The sequence below is a fragment of the Typopeltis vanoorti genome, chromosome 8, assembly GCF_054136105.1.
Source record: "Typopeltis vanoorti isolate ZY-2024b chromosome 8, IOZ_Tvanoo_1.0, whole genome shotgun sequence".
Classification (NCBI taxonomy): Eukaryota; Metazoa; Arthropoda; class Arachnida; order Uropygi; family Thelyphonidae; genus Typopeltis; species Typopeltis vanoorti.
This window is the reverse complement of record NC_143556.1, coordinates 151,302,473-151,324,378: the sequence shown is the minus strand read 5'-3', so window position 1 is coordinate 151,324,378 and position 21,906 is coordinate 151,302,473. Positions and strand designations below refer to the sequence as shown.

At 35.1% G+C, this 21,906-nt stretch overlaps 1 protein-coding gene across 2 annotated transcripts in view; it reads right to left on the bottom strand.

The window, feature by feature from the left end:
- Window positions 1-21,906, bottom strand: part of LOC150104432 (NFU1 iron-sulfur cluster scaffold homolog, mitochondrial-like) — a 201,014-nt gene that overhangs the window by 107,648 nt on the left and 71,460 nt on the right. For both annotated transcript variants that reach the window (XM_090396368.1, XM_090396369.1), the window contains exon 4: window positions 13,630-13,744. In XM_090396368.1, the coding sequence (XP_090252494.1) occupies window positions 13,630-13,744 (115 nt within the window). The remainder of the gene's footprint in view (window positions 1-13,629; window positions 13,745-21,906) is intronic.

Here is a 21,906-nt window from a genome sequence, read left to right as displayed (position 1 = left end):
AATGTAAAACGTATGTCTAAACACCACTTATCAGGTATTAACAGTGAGTGGTTTAAAAAATTCCACTGGTTAGTTGTGAAAGATAATCAAATGATATGTTCCACATGTATGAAATACGGAAAGAGATGACCCACAAACAAAGAAGTGACTTGGGTAACTATGCCATGCACAAGACTTCGAAAAGAAAGCTTGGTTGACCATGAACAAAGCAAGTTACACATTGATTCTTGTTCAGAGATAATTGAAAAACGTATACTAGAAGAAACTGGAATAGAGCAAATTGAAAAATAAATTTCAATTTTGAATAACTTGCAGAGAGAGATGCTTTTCTAGGAGCTTTAAGATCTATGTATTGGTATTGGTTAGCGAAAAATGAGTTACCACATACTACATTATTTGAAAAGTTGCTTGAGCATTGCAAGGCTATGGGCTGTTCCTACTTAGAATATCTTATCGTTGGTAAAAATGCACATTATACCTCAGAAAGAATAATGCAAGAGTTGATTGATATTTTAGCATCAGAAATTAGATCTGAAATACTGAAAAATATACATTCTGCAGATTATTTCAGTGTTTTATGTGATGAAACTACAGACATCTCAGTTTTAAAACAGCTGATTGTGATTGTATACATTAAATATGTTTGTCAACTTAGAAAAGAGGTCAGTGTTAGTTTTGTATCAACTTGCAATATCATTGATGGCAAAGCTGAGACTATAACTAACAAAGTAATGGACAGTCTAGGCTTAAAAACTTGTAATCTGGTTGGCCTAGATCTGATGGAGCAGCTGTCATGATTGGAAAGCAAAAGGGAGTTGCAAAACTGCTCAAAGATAAAACAGATGGACTCATGGTCAACTGTCATTGTGTAAACCACCGAACGGCTCTTGCTAGTGCCCAAGCAGCTGCTGAAGTGCCTTATTTAGTCATGTTTAATGATATCTTAAGGCAATTGCTTTTTCTTCTTCCAAAATTCCACAGTCAGGATGGCTGTCTCGTGATTCTGCAATACAGTGTCTAAGAGAATGCATGGTGAGTGTTATAGCTGCATTGGAAAAAGAGGCCACCGAATGAAATGATATCACAGCTGAATGTTTAAGTAAATATATCAGAACATGCAATTTCGTAGCTTCACTAATGATGCTTTCAGATGTGTTACCGCATTTACCTAACTTGTCTAGATCATGGCAAAGGCAAGATGTTGACTTAACTGAAATAGAGCCAGTCTTAGAAGCCAGAAAACTATCCATCATGGAATTGAAATACTCCTGGCAGTCATTTTCAAAATCTTCATCAGCATCTTTCAGGTGAACGGTCAGACCTTCACATTGGTTATTCAGATTCTAATGTTATTACGTTTAAGACTACAATATATGATAAATACATAGGCAGAGTTATTAAACACCTAGAAGCAAGATTTCCAGATATGCCAATCATTTCCTGCTTTTCAAGATATTTCAATGCAGAAAGTCATGATCAACATGAGGCTTCTGAGATTCTTTTTGATTATTATTCTAGAAATGGAAGTCCTGCAGTTTTAAACTATGAAAGGACTAAACTAGAATGAGCAGTTGCATCAAAAATGATTAATGGACAGTCATATCATACAAAAATATAGATCCAAGACAAATACTGCTGAAATTAGCAACAACATCTGAGCTTAAAGAGTCTTTTCCAAATTTAGCAAAACTAGCTGTTGGACTGGCCATACCTGTGAGCATAGATGGATGTGAAAGGGGTTTCTCTGCATTAAAAAAAAGATAAAAACCTGTATGAAGAATCGCATCAGTCAGAACACTAAATCTGATTTCACTGGACGGACCAGATCCAACAGATTTTAATTACAAAAAAGCTGCTGACAACTGAGCTTCTAAGAAGATGAGAAAATAAGAAAAATCCTAGTCTTGTTTGTTATAATTACTATATAAAATATTATCCTTGTTTAAAGTAATTTCTAATAAAATTACTATTTTAATTTGTTATGAAAGAGAATCTTTCTTAACTCATTCAAAATTTTTGTATGCCTGGGTAATGCTTCATTCACTTGGCTGGTAAAATTTCGGGGGAGAACACTGTTCTTGATAAGTGAAGAGGACTTTCATAGAACAATTGTAGCAACAAATACTGAATAGTATCTTTTCCAAACCATCCTTATGATACAGATATGTAGATAATGTTTTATTACGATTTGGCATGGCATCCATTTCCCTGTCATCTGCCTCTCATCATGCAGAGATGGCCCATCATGTTATCATTCCTTATTATAAAGGTGTCTTGGAAGACAGAGCAAAACTATTTAGTTCTGTCAGGCTAGGCTACAAGTGTCCTTCAGCCCTGTCAACAAGATTTCTACACTTCTAGGCTCGGATAAAGATAACCTTTTGCCTTTAGTTCACCCTAGGTGTATCAATTTCCTTGCCGGTATGAATTATCATGTTTTGGCCTAACAGGAAGATCAGCAGTCTGCATCATAATAAACATTTAGACTACATTAAGTTCCACAGGCCTGAACAATCAGGACTTGTAGAACACACTATCACAAGCATAAATCAAATCCTTTGGAAGAAAATTAAGGTTCTCCATAAATGTAATAATCTCTCAGAATGTTTATACAAAGAAAGATGTGAAACCTTGCTGTACTGACCAAATCTAAATAGAAGTGATGGACTTAAATTATCCCACTTATGGGAAATAGTTCTTCTTTACAAGTTTCAGAATTAATTTTATTTATGAATATTATTTTTTTTAATCTCTTGTTAATGAACCTTAATGAATACTCTACATCATGTACATGCAGTTCACATGTTTTAATTGTTGAATCTATGGAATCTACTGGTTTTTGTTCTAGTTGTTTAATTTGAAAGTCATACTGAAGATGCCCTTGATCAAGAAGCTAAAATTTTATGCCAATTAAATATTTACATAAATAAAATCCATATAATGTTTAACTAAGGAAGGGTAATGAATGTAATGAACAGAAGATCTGACACAGTGCAAAGTTATGTGAAAGAACAAGAAAGAGTATGGTAACTTGTGAATAGAGTGGTGAGTAGCATGAGTAAAGGGAATGAAAGAAAGAGAACACAACACAGACATGGAAAGTCAGGGCACACAGGAAGATATTGCACAAAAGGTGTGGTTATTGGATTCAGAAGAGAATGTGTGAGTGGGCAAGATAGGATAAAGATGGCCTGGAATGGGGGGTGAATGAGAATTTAGGTCTGAGGAAGGTTATAAGATTGGTAGTAATATAGAAAAGATTAGGGAGGCTATTGAGGAGATACAAGAAGCAATGTGGATAGGACTTGTTATAAAATCAGAAAGGGTCTATTATGTTTGTACGCTTCACGAGGAGTGAAATTATTGCATTACATTGTCACATATTGCATTGATTGGATTTATTCACCCAAAAATAGTTGGAAAAAGATTATGAGAATCGATTAAATGTGGATAATATCGTGACAATAATAGAAACAGATATGATATTGTTTGTGAAGACAGATAGAGAAAAAGGGAGGAGGAGTTATGTCCATTTAAATTAGAGATAGAAAGGGCAAATAGTAGTAGTCGTTTTAAGGCAGTGTGGTGTGAGATAGAAATGAAAAAGATGAAAGATCCAATTGGGCGTATAGGCCAATCAGGCTGGTAAATAAGAAAAGAATGATCATTATGAGTGATTTCAATTATGATAATATAGATTGGAATGAAGAGATAGAATTTTTGAGGGACAACTACCTTAGGCAGTATGTAATAGAGGGCATATATATGGATCAAGATCCTTACATTTGACAATGTTCTCATAAATGGTGTCAAACCTTCCTCCATTTGGTGAGAGTGGCCATGAGGTAATCATCTGGATGGTGACCAGCCAAATGAGAACTTATTTAACAAAGGGATATATGTGTGATTATGGAAAACACAGAAGACAATTTGCAGCCATATCACAGAATGAAGAATAGGATAGAAAGAAGATCAATGTTGCATGGGATATTTATACATTTTTTTGGGAAAAAAAATAATGAAAAGTGACTCTTATTCTACTGCTGTTGAAAATGAAGTCGAAGATTACTAATTATATGAATAGCCAAAGGCTTCAAATTCGGCGACATGAACTTATTTAAGTTAAGGAATATTACATCCCATATTGTTTCTTAGCTGAATAAGAAACTCAAAGAGTTTCATGCCAAATATAGAAACCCAGAGGTTGAAAACCCAGACCGGTTTCAACTTTTATTGAGGTCTCATCAGTGAGTAGGTAGACCTAGTTAATACCAAGTTTGTAGTGAACAGAACTTTGGCTCTTCGTATAATTAGTAATTTATTAGGCCACCTTCGCAATTCTCATAGTAGGGTATATGAAAGTTCTGTTTGCTACAAACTTGGTATTTCTAGGTCTACCTACTCACTGATGAGACCTCAATAAAGGTTGAAACCTGTCTGGGTAGTGACCTTCTCTCATAATGTAGAACAGTAATACAGCTCCTAGGATCTAAGTTCACATTATGGGTAAATACCAAGAATAGTGATCGGAGCTTGCTCCACCCTTACTATGAGTTGCCTCAGTTTGCACTACCAAATGGGTCAGGTGTTGCACTAATCCAGGTATTTGCTTACGCTTGGAATCGCCAAACTTTATATAGTCTCTATATTCGATAAGAAACTCTTTGAGTTTCTTATTCGGCTAAAAAACAATATGGGATGTAATATCCCTTAATTTAAAAAAGAAGTCGAAGATGAAATTTGAAGATAATACGCACATTGATTCAATGAATATGCAACAAGTCGGAGAAGAAAAAGAAAATAATTTATCTGATTGCTGGAACGAGAAGCAAGCATTGCATTTCTAAATGCAGTATTTATAAGTGGTTAGAAGTTAAAAATGGTAAATTAGGATGTCGCGTTTGCTCAAAATATAAAAATTTAAGTGTTGAAGGAGAAAAAAGTTGTTTTATCATCAAAGGAGAAATGAAAATGGAACCGAATGGAAACACTACAGACTCAAGAACCGCATGTTTGTGTAAGAAGTTATCCAAACATAATGAATCATTTGCTCATAATAAAATCATAAAAATAAATGAAGAATGTAGAAAATCTATATTACCAAATTTAATTGACAAACTAAATGAAAAAGAAATTTTGATAACTTCAAAAATGTTTAATTCTGTTTATAGTTTGGTGAAGAGAAACCGACCTATGTCTGATCTGCCAGATTTAATTGTGCTCCAAATAAAAAATGATATTGTTCTAGGATTATAATTGCATTTTACATTCTCATGAATTAGAATAGTTGAACATATTTCTAAACAAATAAAATTAGAAACATTCTCCAAAATAATAGAAAAAAAATGCAAAATTTCTATAATAGCAGATGAATCGATAATGTTGTCAATTTGTCTGCTATTATAGGAAAAAAAGTATTTTAGTTATTCACATACAAGTTGAGCTCACTGAACCATGTATGATTTTTGTAGATCTTACAGAACTAGAAAGTAGAATGTATACATGCTACTTTAAATTCATATGGATTTTCTGATGACAATTTAAAAAATCATCTTATTGCAGTTTATTCTGATGGAGCTAGTGTAATGCCAGGAAACAAATCAGGTGTGGCAAGCAAACTTCTACATAAATTTCCCAACATTGTGATTTGGCATTGCGTAGTTCATCGATTACAATTAGCATTAGACAATTCGATAAAAAACATTAAAGAAATAAATCATTTTTAAATATTTATGAATAAATTATATGCTTTTCATCATCAATCACCAAAACATCAACAAGAATTAAATATGATTGCAAAAGACCTTGGTATTGAAATTTTAAAAGATCGGCCATGTGTTTGGACCACGATGGGCAGCTTGCAGTTTACAAACGGTTCATGCTGTGTGTGGAGAAATTACCCAGCTTTATGCAAGCATTTTGCATCGAACGATAAATATAAGGGCTTTTTAAACCAACTTCTGAATTTGAAATTTTAAAAGATCTAGCATTAATGATTGATATCCTACAGGAATTATCATATCTGTCAGAAGCTCTAAAAGTCGCAATATAAGTATTATAATGGCTAACTCCTTAATCATGCGAACAATTAATGCAAGTAATGATTTTAAAAATTCTGTAGGTTCTTGTGAATCTAAAATTAATACCATGTTAAAATCAAAACAATTTGAAGGAATAGCAATTGAAAGCAAAATCAGATTTCACAAACTACTGCGAGAAACATTACTAAACTCTCTTATAATGTCTTTAAAGAATAGATTAATGCAGCAAAGAAATTTTAAACTTAAAAATGAAAATTATAAGGATTTGGAAGATGAAGAACTAAAAAACATTTTAAATGTATGCTATTATCCTGAAACATGGAGTATGGGAGAAGTTACGTGTCCATGGTTAGAAGGGAAAAAAAGATAAGATCTTTAAATTTTATTTTGAAATATGAAATTAAAATTAATGATTTTAGAGATTTAGTGGAAATGGCTTTGACTGGAAAGTTACAAAACGAAATTCCCAGCAATGCGAAAAAAGCCAAAGTGATTATGGCAACAATTGCAAATTGCAGTTTGCAGCGCTGAAGCCGAACGAGCTTTTAGTGTGATGCATGTACGTAATGACGACGAGATCTTCTCTCACTATAACATATTTTGGATTTGATGACAATATGTATAAATGGAAAGCCCTTGAATGAATTTAATCCGAATCCCTATGTCAAATCTTTTCTAGAAAATCAGTGCTCGGCTATAGATCCTCCTAGAAGAACATGAGACGTGAAGGAGGAAACAAGGTGTAGCAGCTGTTGTCAATAAGTATTTCCTTAAAGTAATTGTTTGTAAATGTTAACCTGTAAAGGAGAGAGTTTTTGTGGGGTAAATGTACACCAGCCAGTGAGTTTTTTTGTTTTTTTTTCATGTAAAATCGTCTCATAGTTTCGAAAGTGATTTTATTAAATAAAATATTATAGTTACTGTTACTACCATTTTACAAATAAGAATTCACTTTTGGTAGTCTCATAAATAAATAGGACTATAATGTCCCTTGATTATCACTTGATGTATAAAAACAAAAGAGAAACGTATTTGAATATTACTGTGTTTAGATAATATTTATGTATTATTTATAGATTGTTTGTCATAAAAACTTTTATTGCAAACAAAACAAATTTATTTTGTTTATAAATATTCTGCAAACATCCATTAGCGTTCACAAACATCCTGCCATGGGAATGGATGTTTGTGATTGTCTCTGGAAACACTAGTGGTGGCAGACGGCAATAGATGCCGTGGGTGTAGTTTTTTTTTTTTTTTTTGCTCGACGATGCGAGCGAGCCCTTTGTTAAAATTTCCATAGCTCACCACTGGTCAGGAGGTTATATAGTTGATGTGAAATGGAGAAATGAAGAGGTAAGACATGCAATCTGGAAGAAGAAGATAGTATTATGGAAGTAGCATAAGATGAGTAGTAACCAGTTGTACAAAGAGGAGGTGACTTGCTTAGCGAGGATAGCAAAAGAATAATATGAGCAATGGTTAACTCACGAGTCTAAAAAAAATTCTAGGGAGTTCTTTCAATACATGATCAGCCCTTTGTTAAAATTTCCATAACTCACCACTGGTCAGGAGGTTATATAGTTGATGTGAAATGGAGAAATGAAGAGGTAAGACATACAATCTGGAAGAAGATGGTATTATGGAAGTAGCATAAGATGAGTAGTAACCAGTTGCACAAAGTGTACAAAGAGGAGGTGACTTACTTGGTGAGGATAGCAAAAGAATAATATGAGCAATGGTTAACTTACGAGTCTAAAAAAAATTCTAGGGAGTTCTTTCAATACATTATCAGCAGAGCAGAAGAAAGAATGATTATGGAAAGATGATATTGGTTGGAGAAAATGGTAGAATAATAACAACCACAGAAGATGTAGATGAGGTGTTTAATGAGCATTTCATCAAGGTACTTCATTCTTGGAAATGTAACATCACACTCAGTGACCATCATGTAACATGATGGTAAGTGAGCAGGAGATTTATGAGGAATAGAGTAAATTGATTTAATAAGCTGTAGGGCTTTCTAGGGGGGGGATTAACAACACCTCTGACATACTTTTTAACATGATGCTTGCACTGGACCAAGTTCCCCCATATAGTATAGGCCAATCTGTGCATCTGGAGTTGTGGTTTGGTTAGGTTATATTAGGATGACGATTCAGAACTGGATTGACAATAGTAGCATTCTGTTTGATGGTCAGCATAGATTTACTAAAGGAAGCTCATGTTTTAGTAATCTGCTTACTCATTATAACAAGATGAGCAACACGACAGATAAAGGTGATGCTTACACAGCGGTAAATTTATTTTTTGCAAAGGCCTTCAATAGACTGCCACATGACAAGTAAACTGAAAAGGATGGATAGTAGATTAGTGTGTTAGATAAGAGATTGGCTGTCTGAGTATCAACAAGTTATGTATGGAGGAGTGATATCCCAGAAGAGAAACGTCACTAGTGGTGTGCCCCAAGGGTCTCTTTTAGAGCGTCTGCTGTTTAACATGTATATTAATAATATTGGGAGTGATTTGAATAGAGATACGTAGTTGTTTGTGGATGATGCAAAGTTGGGGAGTACTACAAGGAGTAGAGCAGATGTTGTGGCACTGCAAGAGTTGAATACATTGGCTAAATAGACTAGTGAGCAGGGTTGCTAGTTCAATGTTGCAATGTGTGAAGTTTTAAAATCTGAAAAGTAAAGATGGGATGTAGAGTATACATATTGGTGGGAATATCTTGGAGAAAGTAGTGGAGATAAGGAATTTGGGTGTGATTGTGAGCAAGAACCTAAAATTTCAAGAACACATTGCTAGATTCATGAGGACAGCTCAGCAGATTATGGCTATGATGTGTAGAAGTAAGGATATTGTAGTTCTATTATATGAGGCTTTGATCAGACCACATATGGATTATTGTGCACAGATTTAGTCATATAGTTTTCAAAAGGATGAAGAGAGATTGAGGAAGTGCAAATTGCAGAGATTACTTTTTAAGTAAGGAGGAGTGAGGAGAATGCGATTGAGGTATAAGTTACTAAAGGATTATTACTGGATTAATGTAGATGAGGTTTTGCAGAGAACAGGGAGGAAAACAAAATCATCCCTGGAAGCTGTATAAGGAGGGTGTGAGTGGGGAAGGATGAATCCAGAGAAATAAATATATTTAAGGCATAATATAATGAACTGTGTGTGCATGCACATGTGATAGTGGAAGCTAATAAAATCAGTTTTATCAGCAATTCTACATTAAGTCAAGTTTAATAGTCATCATCGTGAATACAGCACACATAATTAATCAATCATTCTGATTAGACACTTTATGCATCTGTACATAAATTTAATTTTTTTTCCCTTTTGAAGCATTTATCATCATCATCAAATTCCTGCCATGTACCCTCAAGGGGTGTACAGGATATGATAACTACATGAAAAAAATTACATCATTATTAATTTCCTATCTACAATTTTCCTCCAAATCAGTCTGTTACTTGTCAAGACTCCAACATTATCAGATCTTATATTTCTATTGTCTAAAACACTTTGTACTGTATCAATCCACCTATATCTTGGTCTTCCTCTGGATCGTTATGCTGCCAACCTGGGAGAGAATACTTGTATTGCTAATCTTTCCTCGCCCATTCTGTTTAAATGACCATACCACCTGAGATTAGCTCTGCTAACACATTCCTGGATGATGACAATGTCAAGTTCTTTCCTAATATCCTCGTTTTTAATATGATATTGCCATTGATGCCATCTGTTCATGCCTATAATCTTTCTCAGGACTCTCACATCTGTGGTCTCTAGTCTTTGGGCAAGTGTTTTACTTCAGACCCAGCTCTCAGATCCATAAGTTAAAACTGGTTTGAACACTGTCTTGTATACAGCTAATTTAGTGTTCCGACTAAATTTCTCTCTTATTCCATATGAATTTATTCAATCGACTTCCCACCATACCAGCTTTGCTGATTCTATTGTCTATTTCTATATTTAATTTACCATCTTCAGTAAAAATCGTGCCTAAATAGCTGAAATGTTTTACTTGTTCCACAGGTTCTCCATTCACAACACAGTTGACATTTTCAATGATTCTGCCTATTTTCATTGTCTTTGTCTTTTTAATGCTGACCTTCATACCATATCTATTACAACAGCTATTCAATTTAGTCAGAGAATCTTGCAGACTTGTAGCGGATTTATTTAGAAGTATAACATCATCCGCATAAAGCAAAGAGCTGACATTAACATCTCCAATTTTGATATCATGTTTAATACCACTTTCCGTCATAATGTGATCCATATAGATAATGAATAACAGAGGGGGTAATGTACATCCTTGTCTCACACCAGATTTAACATTAAACCATCTTCCTGTACTTCCTTCAATTCTAACTGCTGACTTACAACTAAAATAAAGACTAAGTATTGCTTGATATAATGCCCCATTCACACCATATAACTGCAGCATATTGAATAGCTTCTCTCTTGGCACCATGTCATATGCCTTTTCCAAATCGACAAAACTTAAATACAGATCTTTGTTATATTCCCATGCTTTCTCAACTATTTGTCGTAAAGTGAAGATCTGATCCTGACAGCCTCTATTTGGCCTGAATCCAGCTTGTTCTTCACCAAGCTTTTCTTCCACAATTCTTCTCAACCGTTTCTCAAGTATACTTGCATAGATCTTGCCAGGAACACTCAGTAGGGAAATACCTCTGTAATTCTCACATTCAGTTTTAATTCCCTTTTTTATATATGGGTACTATGAGAGCTCTACTCCAATCATCGGGAATTTGTCCCTCTGTCCAGGCTTTCTGAACTATGCAGTGCAGCCACTATAAGACTCTTATACCACCATACTTCAGTATTTCTGGTCGAATATCACTCCATCTGCCTTTCCACATTTCAAGCCTTTGATGGCTTTTTCTACTTCAAGTATGGATATGTATTCCTGACTGCATGCCTGGTCAGTGTTTTTTACCACTGTGTGTCATCACTGCTTGTTTCATTTAGCAGTTTTTCAAAGTAATTACTCCATTCAAAGTAATTACTTCAAGGATATCTTTTTCTCCAGTTTTCATGTCACCTTTATCATCTCTAACTCCTTTTACAGCACTCTTTCCTCCATTCTTAAGCTTCTTCAACAACCTCCAGAATATTTTGCCACCTTCTTGATATTTATTTTCTATATTCTTGCCAAAGTCCTCCCATGACTTTTCTTTAGCTAGTTTTACACAGTGTTTAGCATTCTTGCATTTGTCTCTATATTCTCTTAGAGCACAAGCTGACTTATTTGACAGGTACTTTTGATATGCTTTCTTCTTTTCCTTCACTGCCTCTTTAACTTCCTGTGTCCACCAGGGAGTTCTGATTTTTTTATCCTTGCATACAACCTCACCACATGCCTCTCTGGCAGAATCAATCAATGTTTTCTTCAGAGTTTGATATTTATTCTTGATATTTATTTTCTATATTCTTGCCAAAGTCATCCCATGACTTTTCTTTAGCTAGTTTTACACAGTGTTTAGCATTCTTGCATTTGTCTCTATATTCTCTTAGAGCACAAGCTGACTTATTTGACAGGTACTTTTGATATGCTTTCTTCTTTTCCTTCACTGCCTCTTTAACTTCCTGTGTCCACCAGGGAGTTCTGATTTTTTTATCCTTGCATACAACCTCACCACATGCCTCTCTGGCAGAATCAATCAATGTTTTCTTCAGAGTTTGCCACTGAATCTCCAAGGTTTGATTCCTGTTCTCAAACTTTTTCATTTTTTCTTCAATAATCTTTGTGTATTTTAGTCTACAGTTCACATCTGAGAGCTGCTCAACTTTTATTCGCTTTAAAACTTTCTTACATGTTATTCTTTTCAATATGAAATTCAATTTTATCCTGCTCAAGACTAAATAGTGATCACTTCCAATTTCAAATCCTCTGTACACTCTGGTGTCCTGCACCAGGGAGAAAACATCACTATCAACAATAACATAGTCAATGAGACTTTGTTATTGTTGAATTTGTGCACATTTTTATGTTGGAACATGGTGTTAGTAATAACCAGTCCATGTCCTGAGCAGAAATCCAACAGATATTTGCCATTATTATTAGCTTTGCTCTTTTCTCCAAATTTTCCCAAAATATTTTTGTATGTCTCACAATCATTTCCTACTCTGCTATTTAGATCCCCAACATGGACCAACTTTTCATTTTTCATGGTGTCAATTGTTTTTTCTAAAGCCTCAAAAAATTCCTCCACTTCTACCTTAGTAGAACCTTCTGTGGGACCATAGGCACAAATAAGTCTCATTGTCACCCCTATTATGTCGATCTGGTAATTATCTAATTCCTCAGCTAGCTCCATTTCTTGGCCATTCAGGCTTCTTATGTTGATAGTACTGATCTTTAACTCTGGTGATGTTGAGTTGGGGTTTGTTTTCTGATTTGTTCAAGTAGCTGACTTTTCGCTGTTCGTCCTGGTTCCCTGGCAAAAACAACGGGGGGGGGGGGGCTTGTTTAACCGGGCGACGCCCCAGCCGGCATGAAATTTTGTCATGTTGTACCATCATTTTTTATTTTGGCTTAACCAATAAGAATACAATTTGGTTGGCTAAATCCCAAATTGCCAGCCCATCCTCGTCCATTCAGTATCCAAGTAGATACCCAACAGGATGCACCACGAGAAGGTGAGGATTGGACATTAAGTCAGAAGCCCTGATCGGTTCTCCGCATTCCTTTAAAGGCTATGTGAATGTCTCCTCTCAGTTATACAGCTTTGACCCTTAAGCACCCCTGAAGCATTTATTCATTCATTAATTTATTTTTTACTCTCCCACTTGCTACTGTCACAAGAAACACCATTCTTGATCCCCAAAAACTTGTCTTGATAGATAAATGTACTAAATATGCTCAAAGATGCAACAAAGAAATTACAGTTACCTGCATTTTCAAAAGGCTATCTAGGCTGAAGGGATTTGACCTAGATAGGGATTCAAAGTAAGGTGAATGTAATTTTTTTTGAAACCTAGGAGGCAATTTTTTAATAGCAGAAACACTTAGATTATGGTGATTCTGGGCATACATATTCGACTGCAGGTGTGTATACAGAACAGACCCAAAATAAGAATTGTTCAGTCAGGGACCTGCAAGGCAAAGTACACAAAGGAAGGAGGGAGGGGGAGGGGAAGCACATGAAAGACCTATAGCAGGTGGGCATCATCTGGAATAAATTAGTTGTTAAATAAATAGAAAATGTATATATGGTAATAAAAAAAACAGAAATCAAAAATCTGGAAATATGCTTTATTAATTTTAAACCCTTCAAAATTGTAAAAATTCTCTGAATCAGTCATAATGGGGCCATAATTAATAGGATGCTAAAAAAAAAAAATACTTCCTTACATTTAAAAGGATATGACAAAAAATAAACTCACTTTCATCAAAATATAAAATTATGCAGTTTCAATTTCATTTTTAATTTGATGATTTCATATGGAATGACCACAGTAGAAAAACAATAATATTCTATCTACTGCCACGATAATATTCTATTAATTAAATTTATAATACTTTTAAGATGAATAATTTTACCAGTATCTGGAGGTTGAACCTCATCTGTAGACACAGGAAGTCCAGAAGCAAAAAAATCCATAATAGTTGCAAATATGTTAGGTTTCAGAACTTTCCATTCTATCTCTTCATCTAACTAAAAATTAAAAAACATTATACATATTACTTTTCTGTAATTCAAGTATGAGTGGCATTCCAAAAGCAATGTCTCTATTGCAATAGCTCTTTACCCAAAAGAGAAATGTCAGTAAAATAAAAAACCAAATACATTTTTAAAAAAATCTCTATATTATTTTTATATGGTATTTCTCAACAGAATCTCATACCCTTCCAACACATTTTCTCACTGCATAAAAAGTTTTTCAAAGCCATTTTTAGTAAAATTCTTCAGGTTTTCAAAAACATTTTCTTGCCTCTTCTTTGATATATTCACCATTTTCAAAAAAATAGATACCTGCAAGATGCATCTTCAATTAAAAAAAAAATAGAAGTCTAACATAACCAAGTCTTGACTGTACGATGTTTCACAATTTCAAATCCAATCTCTTTGATAGCTATGGATCTGAATGTACTTGTATCTGGCCTCATGATATCAATGTCAAGGCTGTATCAGATTTCTGGTTATTTACTAAACTAAGATGATCTCATGGGTATTACTTTGAAATTAAGGTTAAGGCAGAGGTGAGAAAATGGTTCCAAAATCCTGCAGAGTTTACCATGTTATGATAGCATTGAAAAACTTGCTACATGGCAGGATTTTTTTTTTTTTTTTTTTTTTTTTTTTTTTTTTTTAACCAGCCTTTAACTTTTCCCCACTGCTGGGGTAAAGGCCTCTCCCACTGCACAAGGGTTGGGTCTATTTCTCCTATGGTGACCCACTTCTTCTTGAGAGAGTGTTTATTCACTTGTATGAATGAATGAATGAAGGTGGAAGACAATCACAAAACATCCATGAGGAGTAGGGCAGGTTCGTGGTTTAGAGATGCAAGAGGAGAGTGTTTTCCAAATACCAAGTACTCTGCATGTCAGTAAAGCAGTGAGCCGGGATGGTATTTCACCACTGGTTTTGAGAGAATGTGCTAAAGAACTGACAACTCCTTTGATCTGACTTTTCAATGAAAGTCTGGTTATGGGAAAGGTACCCAAGGAATGGAAGGAAGGCAAGGTAGTGCCATTGCATAAGGGTGGCGTCAGAATGGAAGTGTCTAATTATAGGCCAGTTTGTGTGTCATCAGTAGTTGTTAAGATCTTGGAGAAATTAGTGAGGGATCGTATACAGCATTGGGCAGATGAGGGTAATGTTATCTGTGAGAGTCAACATGGATTTGTTAAGAGGCACTCTTGTTTTAGTAATATGCTAGCCTTTTATAATAAAGTTACACGAGTAGTAGATGAGGGAAAGGCATATACAGCCATTTTCTTAGGTTTAGCGAAAGCATTTGACAGGGTGCCACATGATAAGCTGATATTTAAGTTGCACTACGTGGATTTGGATGTGAAGCTGGTCAACTGGATTCAGGATTGGCTGTCATATAGGTATCAGAGAGTTGTGTATGGTGGGGCAGTTTCAAGGAGGCAGAAGGTTACAAGTGGAATCCCACAGGGCTCAGTACTAGGACTAGGACCTATATTGTTTAACCGTTATATCAATGACATTGTCAGTGGATTGCAGGGGGATATTCAGTTGTTTGCAGATGATGTGAAGCTGGGAAGGGTTATTAGTAACTGTGCAGATCTGGTAGCCCTGCAAGAGGATATGAATAAACTAGACAGATGGGCAAATGAATGGGGTGTCAGTTTAATGCAGCAAAATGTAAAGTCTTGAAGTTTGGGATTCATCGATGGGAGGCTGCATACTCGATTGGAGGAGCTGTACTGTAGGAAGTAGGGGAGACAAGAGATCTGGGAGTGATGATTGATAGAAAACTGAACTTCAGGGAGCATATTGCAAAGGTGGTGAAGGTAACCCAGAGGATTGCTGCAATACTGCGAAGGATGCTGACCTGCAGAGATAAATAGTTATCATTCCGTTGTATAAGCCCTTGATCAGACCATACGTAGACTATTGTTCTCAGGTTTGGTCTCCAGGATTTGAAGGGGGATAAATTAACTGTGGAAAGGGTACAGAGACGGATAACAAAGATGGTTTCAGGATTGTACGATGTTAGTTATGAGGATCGGCTGAGGGAATGTGGACTGCAGAGTAGATAGAAGAAGGAGAGGTGATATGATTGAGACTTTTAAACTGTTGAGAGGTAGTTATAGGGTTGACACTAGGGAGTTCTTTCACTTGGTTGAACAGCAGGAAGGAGTGATGAAAAGAGGCCCTCCCTGGGAAGCTTCAGTCTTCACAACTCAAACAGGCTTCCTTTCTCCAAATTCCGCTGATCAAGCTGGAAGAAATGCTGAAATATTGGCTACCAATAAGGATTTAACACAAATTGTTCCCCGTGATCAAAGAATACTATATATTTCCTAAGTACATTTCTTCAAATAAACCATAAATGTTGTTAACTCTCCTCATGTAATCCTTTCTTTTAGGCTTTCTTTTTTTTCTCTTTGAAAATTCCAAGAATCTGGATGGCACATATTCAGCCTACTTAGTACCCAGCATACTTCAGCTAGTATTGGAAACCATTCCATATCAACTGGTCGAAATTTATATGTATATGTATAATCATGTTTTTAATATATATATATATATATATATATAAAAACATGTTGCTCTTAAGCCCAATGTAATTTTGTAACCAATAGATAATAATAATAATAATAGGATTCTAGCATTGATGTAGTCTAGGTTTTTTTTTTCCACCAGAGGTCAGGCCAATAGTTATTGTAACTGTTGGCAGTAACTTTAGCAAACCATGTAGATTGTAGTGCAGCTTGTTTCTCTGTATATATAGTGTATATGCTACAGAAGATGATCTTGATATAAAGATCGAAACGTTGAGTGTTGATTTTGGTTTATATTAAACTAATGTTTTACTCAAACACGGTAGTTGTCTCCATAATTTTCCAAAATATACTCCTCATGGTAACTTGGCCATAACCTTGTCCATATTTCTTTTTGCAAGAAATACCCTCAGTCCCATATCTTTTAGCAATACTATGATATAAACTGATATAATGACACTACAATGGTCTCTATACATCCTTTCCAGTTCTCCAAACAATCCAAGATTTAAAAAAATTGACATATTTGAAATGGCACAAATCAAAAACTCCAGCTCCACACTCAGCTTACAATGCTACTCACAACATATGTAAAAAAAAAAAAAAAATCAAACTTCGAAAGAGCCAAATGTAGGAAAGTTGCCTTCTGCTGAAAAGGCAATCACTTTCTGGTCTCCCAACCAAATAGTATTGGTGGGAGACTAGAAGGTGACTGCCTTTTGAGCAGAACCAATGTGAAATACTTTCCACTATGCCAAACATAGCTTACTGCATGCCTTTATTGATCTTTTGACAGAAAAACATCAAAAGATTCCTTTAACAATTTAAATACCAATGAATCTCCTGGTCCAGATGGTACTCCCAACTATGCTCAATAATTGCATTCCAGAATTAGAATCCATTTTACATCATTTATACACAATGCCATACTTATGTAGCATCTATATTCGGCATATTACAAAAAACAGAAAATAAAAGTCAGCTACCAAATCATCATCCTTGCTTCAACATAACCAAAATCACTTAAAATCAGTTAAATCAATCAAGTGTTAAAAGAAACTGTTGAAAATTTTGCAACATTCATTCATTTTCAATGCAGAATTTTCAAATAAATGTTATGATGAACTGAAATGTAGCACTATATTTACACACAGCTCTATATATAAAATTGCTTGCAAGTAGGGTTTCTGTCGAGAGAATTTTTCTAATCTTTCTTGTCTTGACTACTAGGAAAAACAGTTCAAGACATGAGACCTTTCATAAATTTAAATATAGAAATCTGAAACAAAAACAGTGTTTAACTTATTATAATCATTATTTTAGCAAAATGAGTACTGTATCATATAGATTATACACAATGATTAAAACTTTATTACAAATTAATGAAACTATTTAATAACTGCAATAAAAATGAGTACAATGTCATTCATAATTTTATACATTGATGTGTGTTTCTCTTGAGGAAAAGTGATCATGTAATCTTGACCTGGAAGAATGCCAGACATGCAGAATTTTCATATAAGAAGGAATATATGTGGAATTACAAAGCAGGTGATTAATCACAAGCTAAGGAGTAGGCTTCCAGTAGCACAATGACATAAGAATTTGGAGGGAAAAAGATGTTCTTCCAGTAGCACAATGACATAAGAATTTGGAGGGAAAAAGATGTTGGTGGTGTATGGGAAGTGGTCAAGGGGTAACTGAAAAATGCAATATCAGACTGTAGCAGTATACCCACAGTCAGAAGGATAAATCAGGTAGGAATCCAATGGATAAAAACCATCATTAGGCAGGATTTACAGACAAAGAAAAAGGTGATCGGGATGCCCATGAGCAGTATAAGGCACAGGTAAGAAGGATGATCTGCATGGTAAAGAATGCCAAAGATAATTATAAGAGGAAGCTAGCTGATGAGACCAAAAGAGAAAAAAATCTTAAAGAATTTTTTTTGCTATGTGGCAATAAAATGGAAGAATGACTATGGAAGGATGACCGTAAAAAGTGTTGATGGTAGGGAGGTAACAGAAGCAAATCCAAATAGTTGAGTTACTGAGTGATCATTTTTTGATAGGAGAATAGAGAATAGAGAACATTTATTGATAGGAGAATAGAGGTTAAACAATTGGAAATGCATAGAATAGTGCAGGAAATGTGTACACAGCAGTAGCCATCGAATTAGATGGCATACTGTCTAAATGTTATGAGAATGTGCAAGGAAATTACCACCTCCTCTGACCAAGCTGTTTAATTTAAGCCTCAGTTATAGAAAGGTGCCAATGGGGGTGAGCAGAAATACAGGAAAAACTCTCACTGCAGAAGGAGACTCCACGACAGAACAGGAAATTAGAGGAAAATCAGTATCTCAGGAGTGATGGTTAAGGTATTGGAGAAATTGGTAAAAGACAGAATTCAGGACTGAGTAGACAGGAATATGATACGTTATAAGAGGCAACATGGTTTTGTAAAGGTAGATCTTGCAGTAATAATTTGCCTACTTTTTATAATAAAGGGACAATAAAGTTGGACAATGGAAATGATTATTCAGTGATACTGCTGGACTGTGCAAAGCATTGTATTATGAGAATGTGCTTTGTAGCACATTCTTATAACACAGGATTCCATGACACTAGGTTGCATAAATTGGAGCAAATGGAGATGGATATGAATCTGCTGATTTGGATTAGAGGTAGCTGATGGACAGATAGAATGGTTTGAGTTCAGCAGGTGAACCACTGGGCTCAGTATTTAATCCAGTGTTATTTAATTTGCACATCAGTGATATAGTAAATGATTTGATGTGAAATATTCAGTTGTTTGCTGATGATACAAAACTGGGAAGGGCAATAATAAACGAAGGTGATGTCGAGAACCTGCAGGATGACTTAAAGAGATTGATAGTATGTGTAAATAACTGCCAGTTTAATGTGGCCAAGTGTAAGGTGATGAAATATGGAAAGAAGTGATCACAAGCTGTGTACTATATTGATGAAATGAACTGCAAGAAGTTGAGGAAGCCAGGAACACTTGAAGGTGACCGTGGATAGTGAGTCGAAGTTTAGAGGACATACTGCAAAGGTAGCCAAAAATGCAGGTGTTGAATTACATTGCGCAGTTGTAGATGATCATATTAACAAGTGGGGATAAAGAAATTACTGTTCCCCTTTATAAGGCTTTAATAACTCCACATCTCACTTACTCCATGCAAATCAGTCAATTGGATTCTGTGGGGATGAAGAGAAGGTGGAAATGATCCAGAAGTGAGTGGCAAAAGATAGTGGCAAGTATATGAAATTATGAGAATAGAGAATTCTCTCCTTATGAGAATAGATTGAAAGTCTATGGGCTTGAAAAACTAGCTGATAGATGAAATGAAGAAACATCATAGAAGGTTATTACACTTTTTTATAAAATCTTTATCAAGTAGCTTTATTTTTATCCTCCTACATGTTTCGCCAATCTGTTTCTATTGGCATCCTCAGGGAATACAAATCAGTAAGCACAAAATGAAGGTTACAGACTAGGTTATAACCGATGGTTCTAAATCATACAAAAAATTAGTATTGTGCGTGTCTCGTTAACGTGATTTATTCGTGATGACTCATGACGTAATTGTTATGAAAGTTCATTTCTTTGATATTTAATGATCTGATAAAAGTTTTCCAAATTTCTGGTAAAATTAGACCTTGATTCTTGTTTAGGTTTTCAGTTTTACGGATGACTGTAGCTGCTTCTTTAAAGGTTCTTGAATGGTAGTTATCTTCTATGTATGGCATAAGGCTCTTATCCCACTCAATGTGATGGTTAGTAGAGGCAAAGTGGCATGAAAGGCCTGAAATGTCTTGTCTGTTATTTCTGACATATCCTATGTGTTCTTTCTTTCTCGTTTCGAAGCTTCTAGATGTCTGACCTACGTAACTAATACCACATGAGCAAGGAATATATACTCCAGAGTATTTGTAGAATGGGTGAGGATCTTTCGGTGATCTTAAAAATTTCCGAATAGTATTGATGACAAGGATGACCTACTAATGGAATTAACCACAATATCCAGAGAACTTTCTTTAAATGGTTACCCTAAAAGACTCTATAACAAGATTCTATTTACTGATATACCACATCGACAACGTGATGACGTCCAATACATCAGTACAATTACAATTCCTTTTGTCAACAACCTTTCCAAAAAATTAGCTAACCTTTTAAAACCATACAAGATCAGAGTGACCATACAAGGCATTCAAACCAATCAATACTATTCGGAAATTTTTAAGATCACCGAAAGATCCTCACCCATTCTACAAACACTCTGGAGTATATAATATTCCTTGCTCATGTGGTATTAGTTACGTAGGTCAGACATCTAGAAGCTTCGAAATGAGAAAGAAAGAACACATAGGCTATGTCAGAAATAACAGACAAGACATTTCAGGCCTTTCATGCCACTTTGCCTCTACTAACCATCACATTGAGTGGGATAAGAGCTTTATGCCATACATAGAAGATAACTACCATTCAAGAACCTTTAAAGAAGCAGCTACAGTCATCCGTAAAACTGAAAACCTAAACAAGAATCAAGGTCTAATTTTACCAGAAATTTGGAAAACTTTTATCAGATCATTAAATATCAAAGAAATGAACTTTCATAACAATTACGTCACGAGTCATCACGAATAAATCACGTTAACGAGACACGCACATTGTCACACACAATACTAATTTTTTGTATGATTTAGAACCATCGGTTATAACCTAGTCTGTAACCTTCATTTTGTGTGCTTACTGATTTGTATTCCCTGAGGATGCCAATAGAAACAGATTGGCGAAACATGTAGGAGGATAAAAATAAAGCTACTTGATAAAGATTTTATAAAAAAGTGTAATAGTCTTATGAATAATTATCAAGAAAAAATTCAACATCATAGAAGGTGTTTAAACTTATTAAAGGAGTTTAATAGGATTGACAATGAAGACTTTTCAGTATATGGCAGGAAGGGAGACAACAAGGGATCACCCATGGATATTTTGTAAGAGTGTGGTTAGCAATGGTGTTAGAACTATATTATTTGCTTGGAAGATAGTGAATGGGTAGAATGAGTTTCCAGAGGTAGTTGTGAGTACTGTCAATGCATGAGTTTAAGCAGGAATAAGATAAGTATTGTGTGAATAATGGGTCTCTTGTGATGCTTCTTTCGATTCCATGGAGATACCTGTATAATAATAATAATAATAATTATTATTATTATACAGGTATCTCCATGGAGTCAAGAGACTCATCATGGGAGGTACTCACTATTGCATACAATGCTCATCCAACCGCATCTTAAACTGATTTAATGTGTCCACAACACACTCAAGCAATGCATTCCACTCACCAACCACCCTCCATGCAAAGAACCTGCTTCTCACTCCTTTGCTCACACCCTCCATATACAATCTCCAGCAATGGCCTCTTGTTCTACTTCCCTCTACAATTCTATGAAAAATCTCTTCCATGTCTACCTGATAACAACCCATGACCAGTTTTTATGTCTCAATCATATCCCCCTCTTCTTCCTATTCACGTGGCTCTGCAACTTACATTCCCTCAATCTGTCCTCATACTCCACATTCCAAAGACCACTG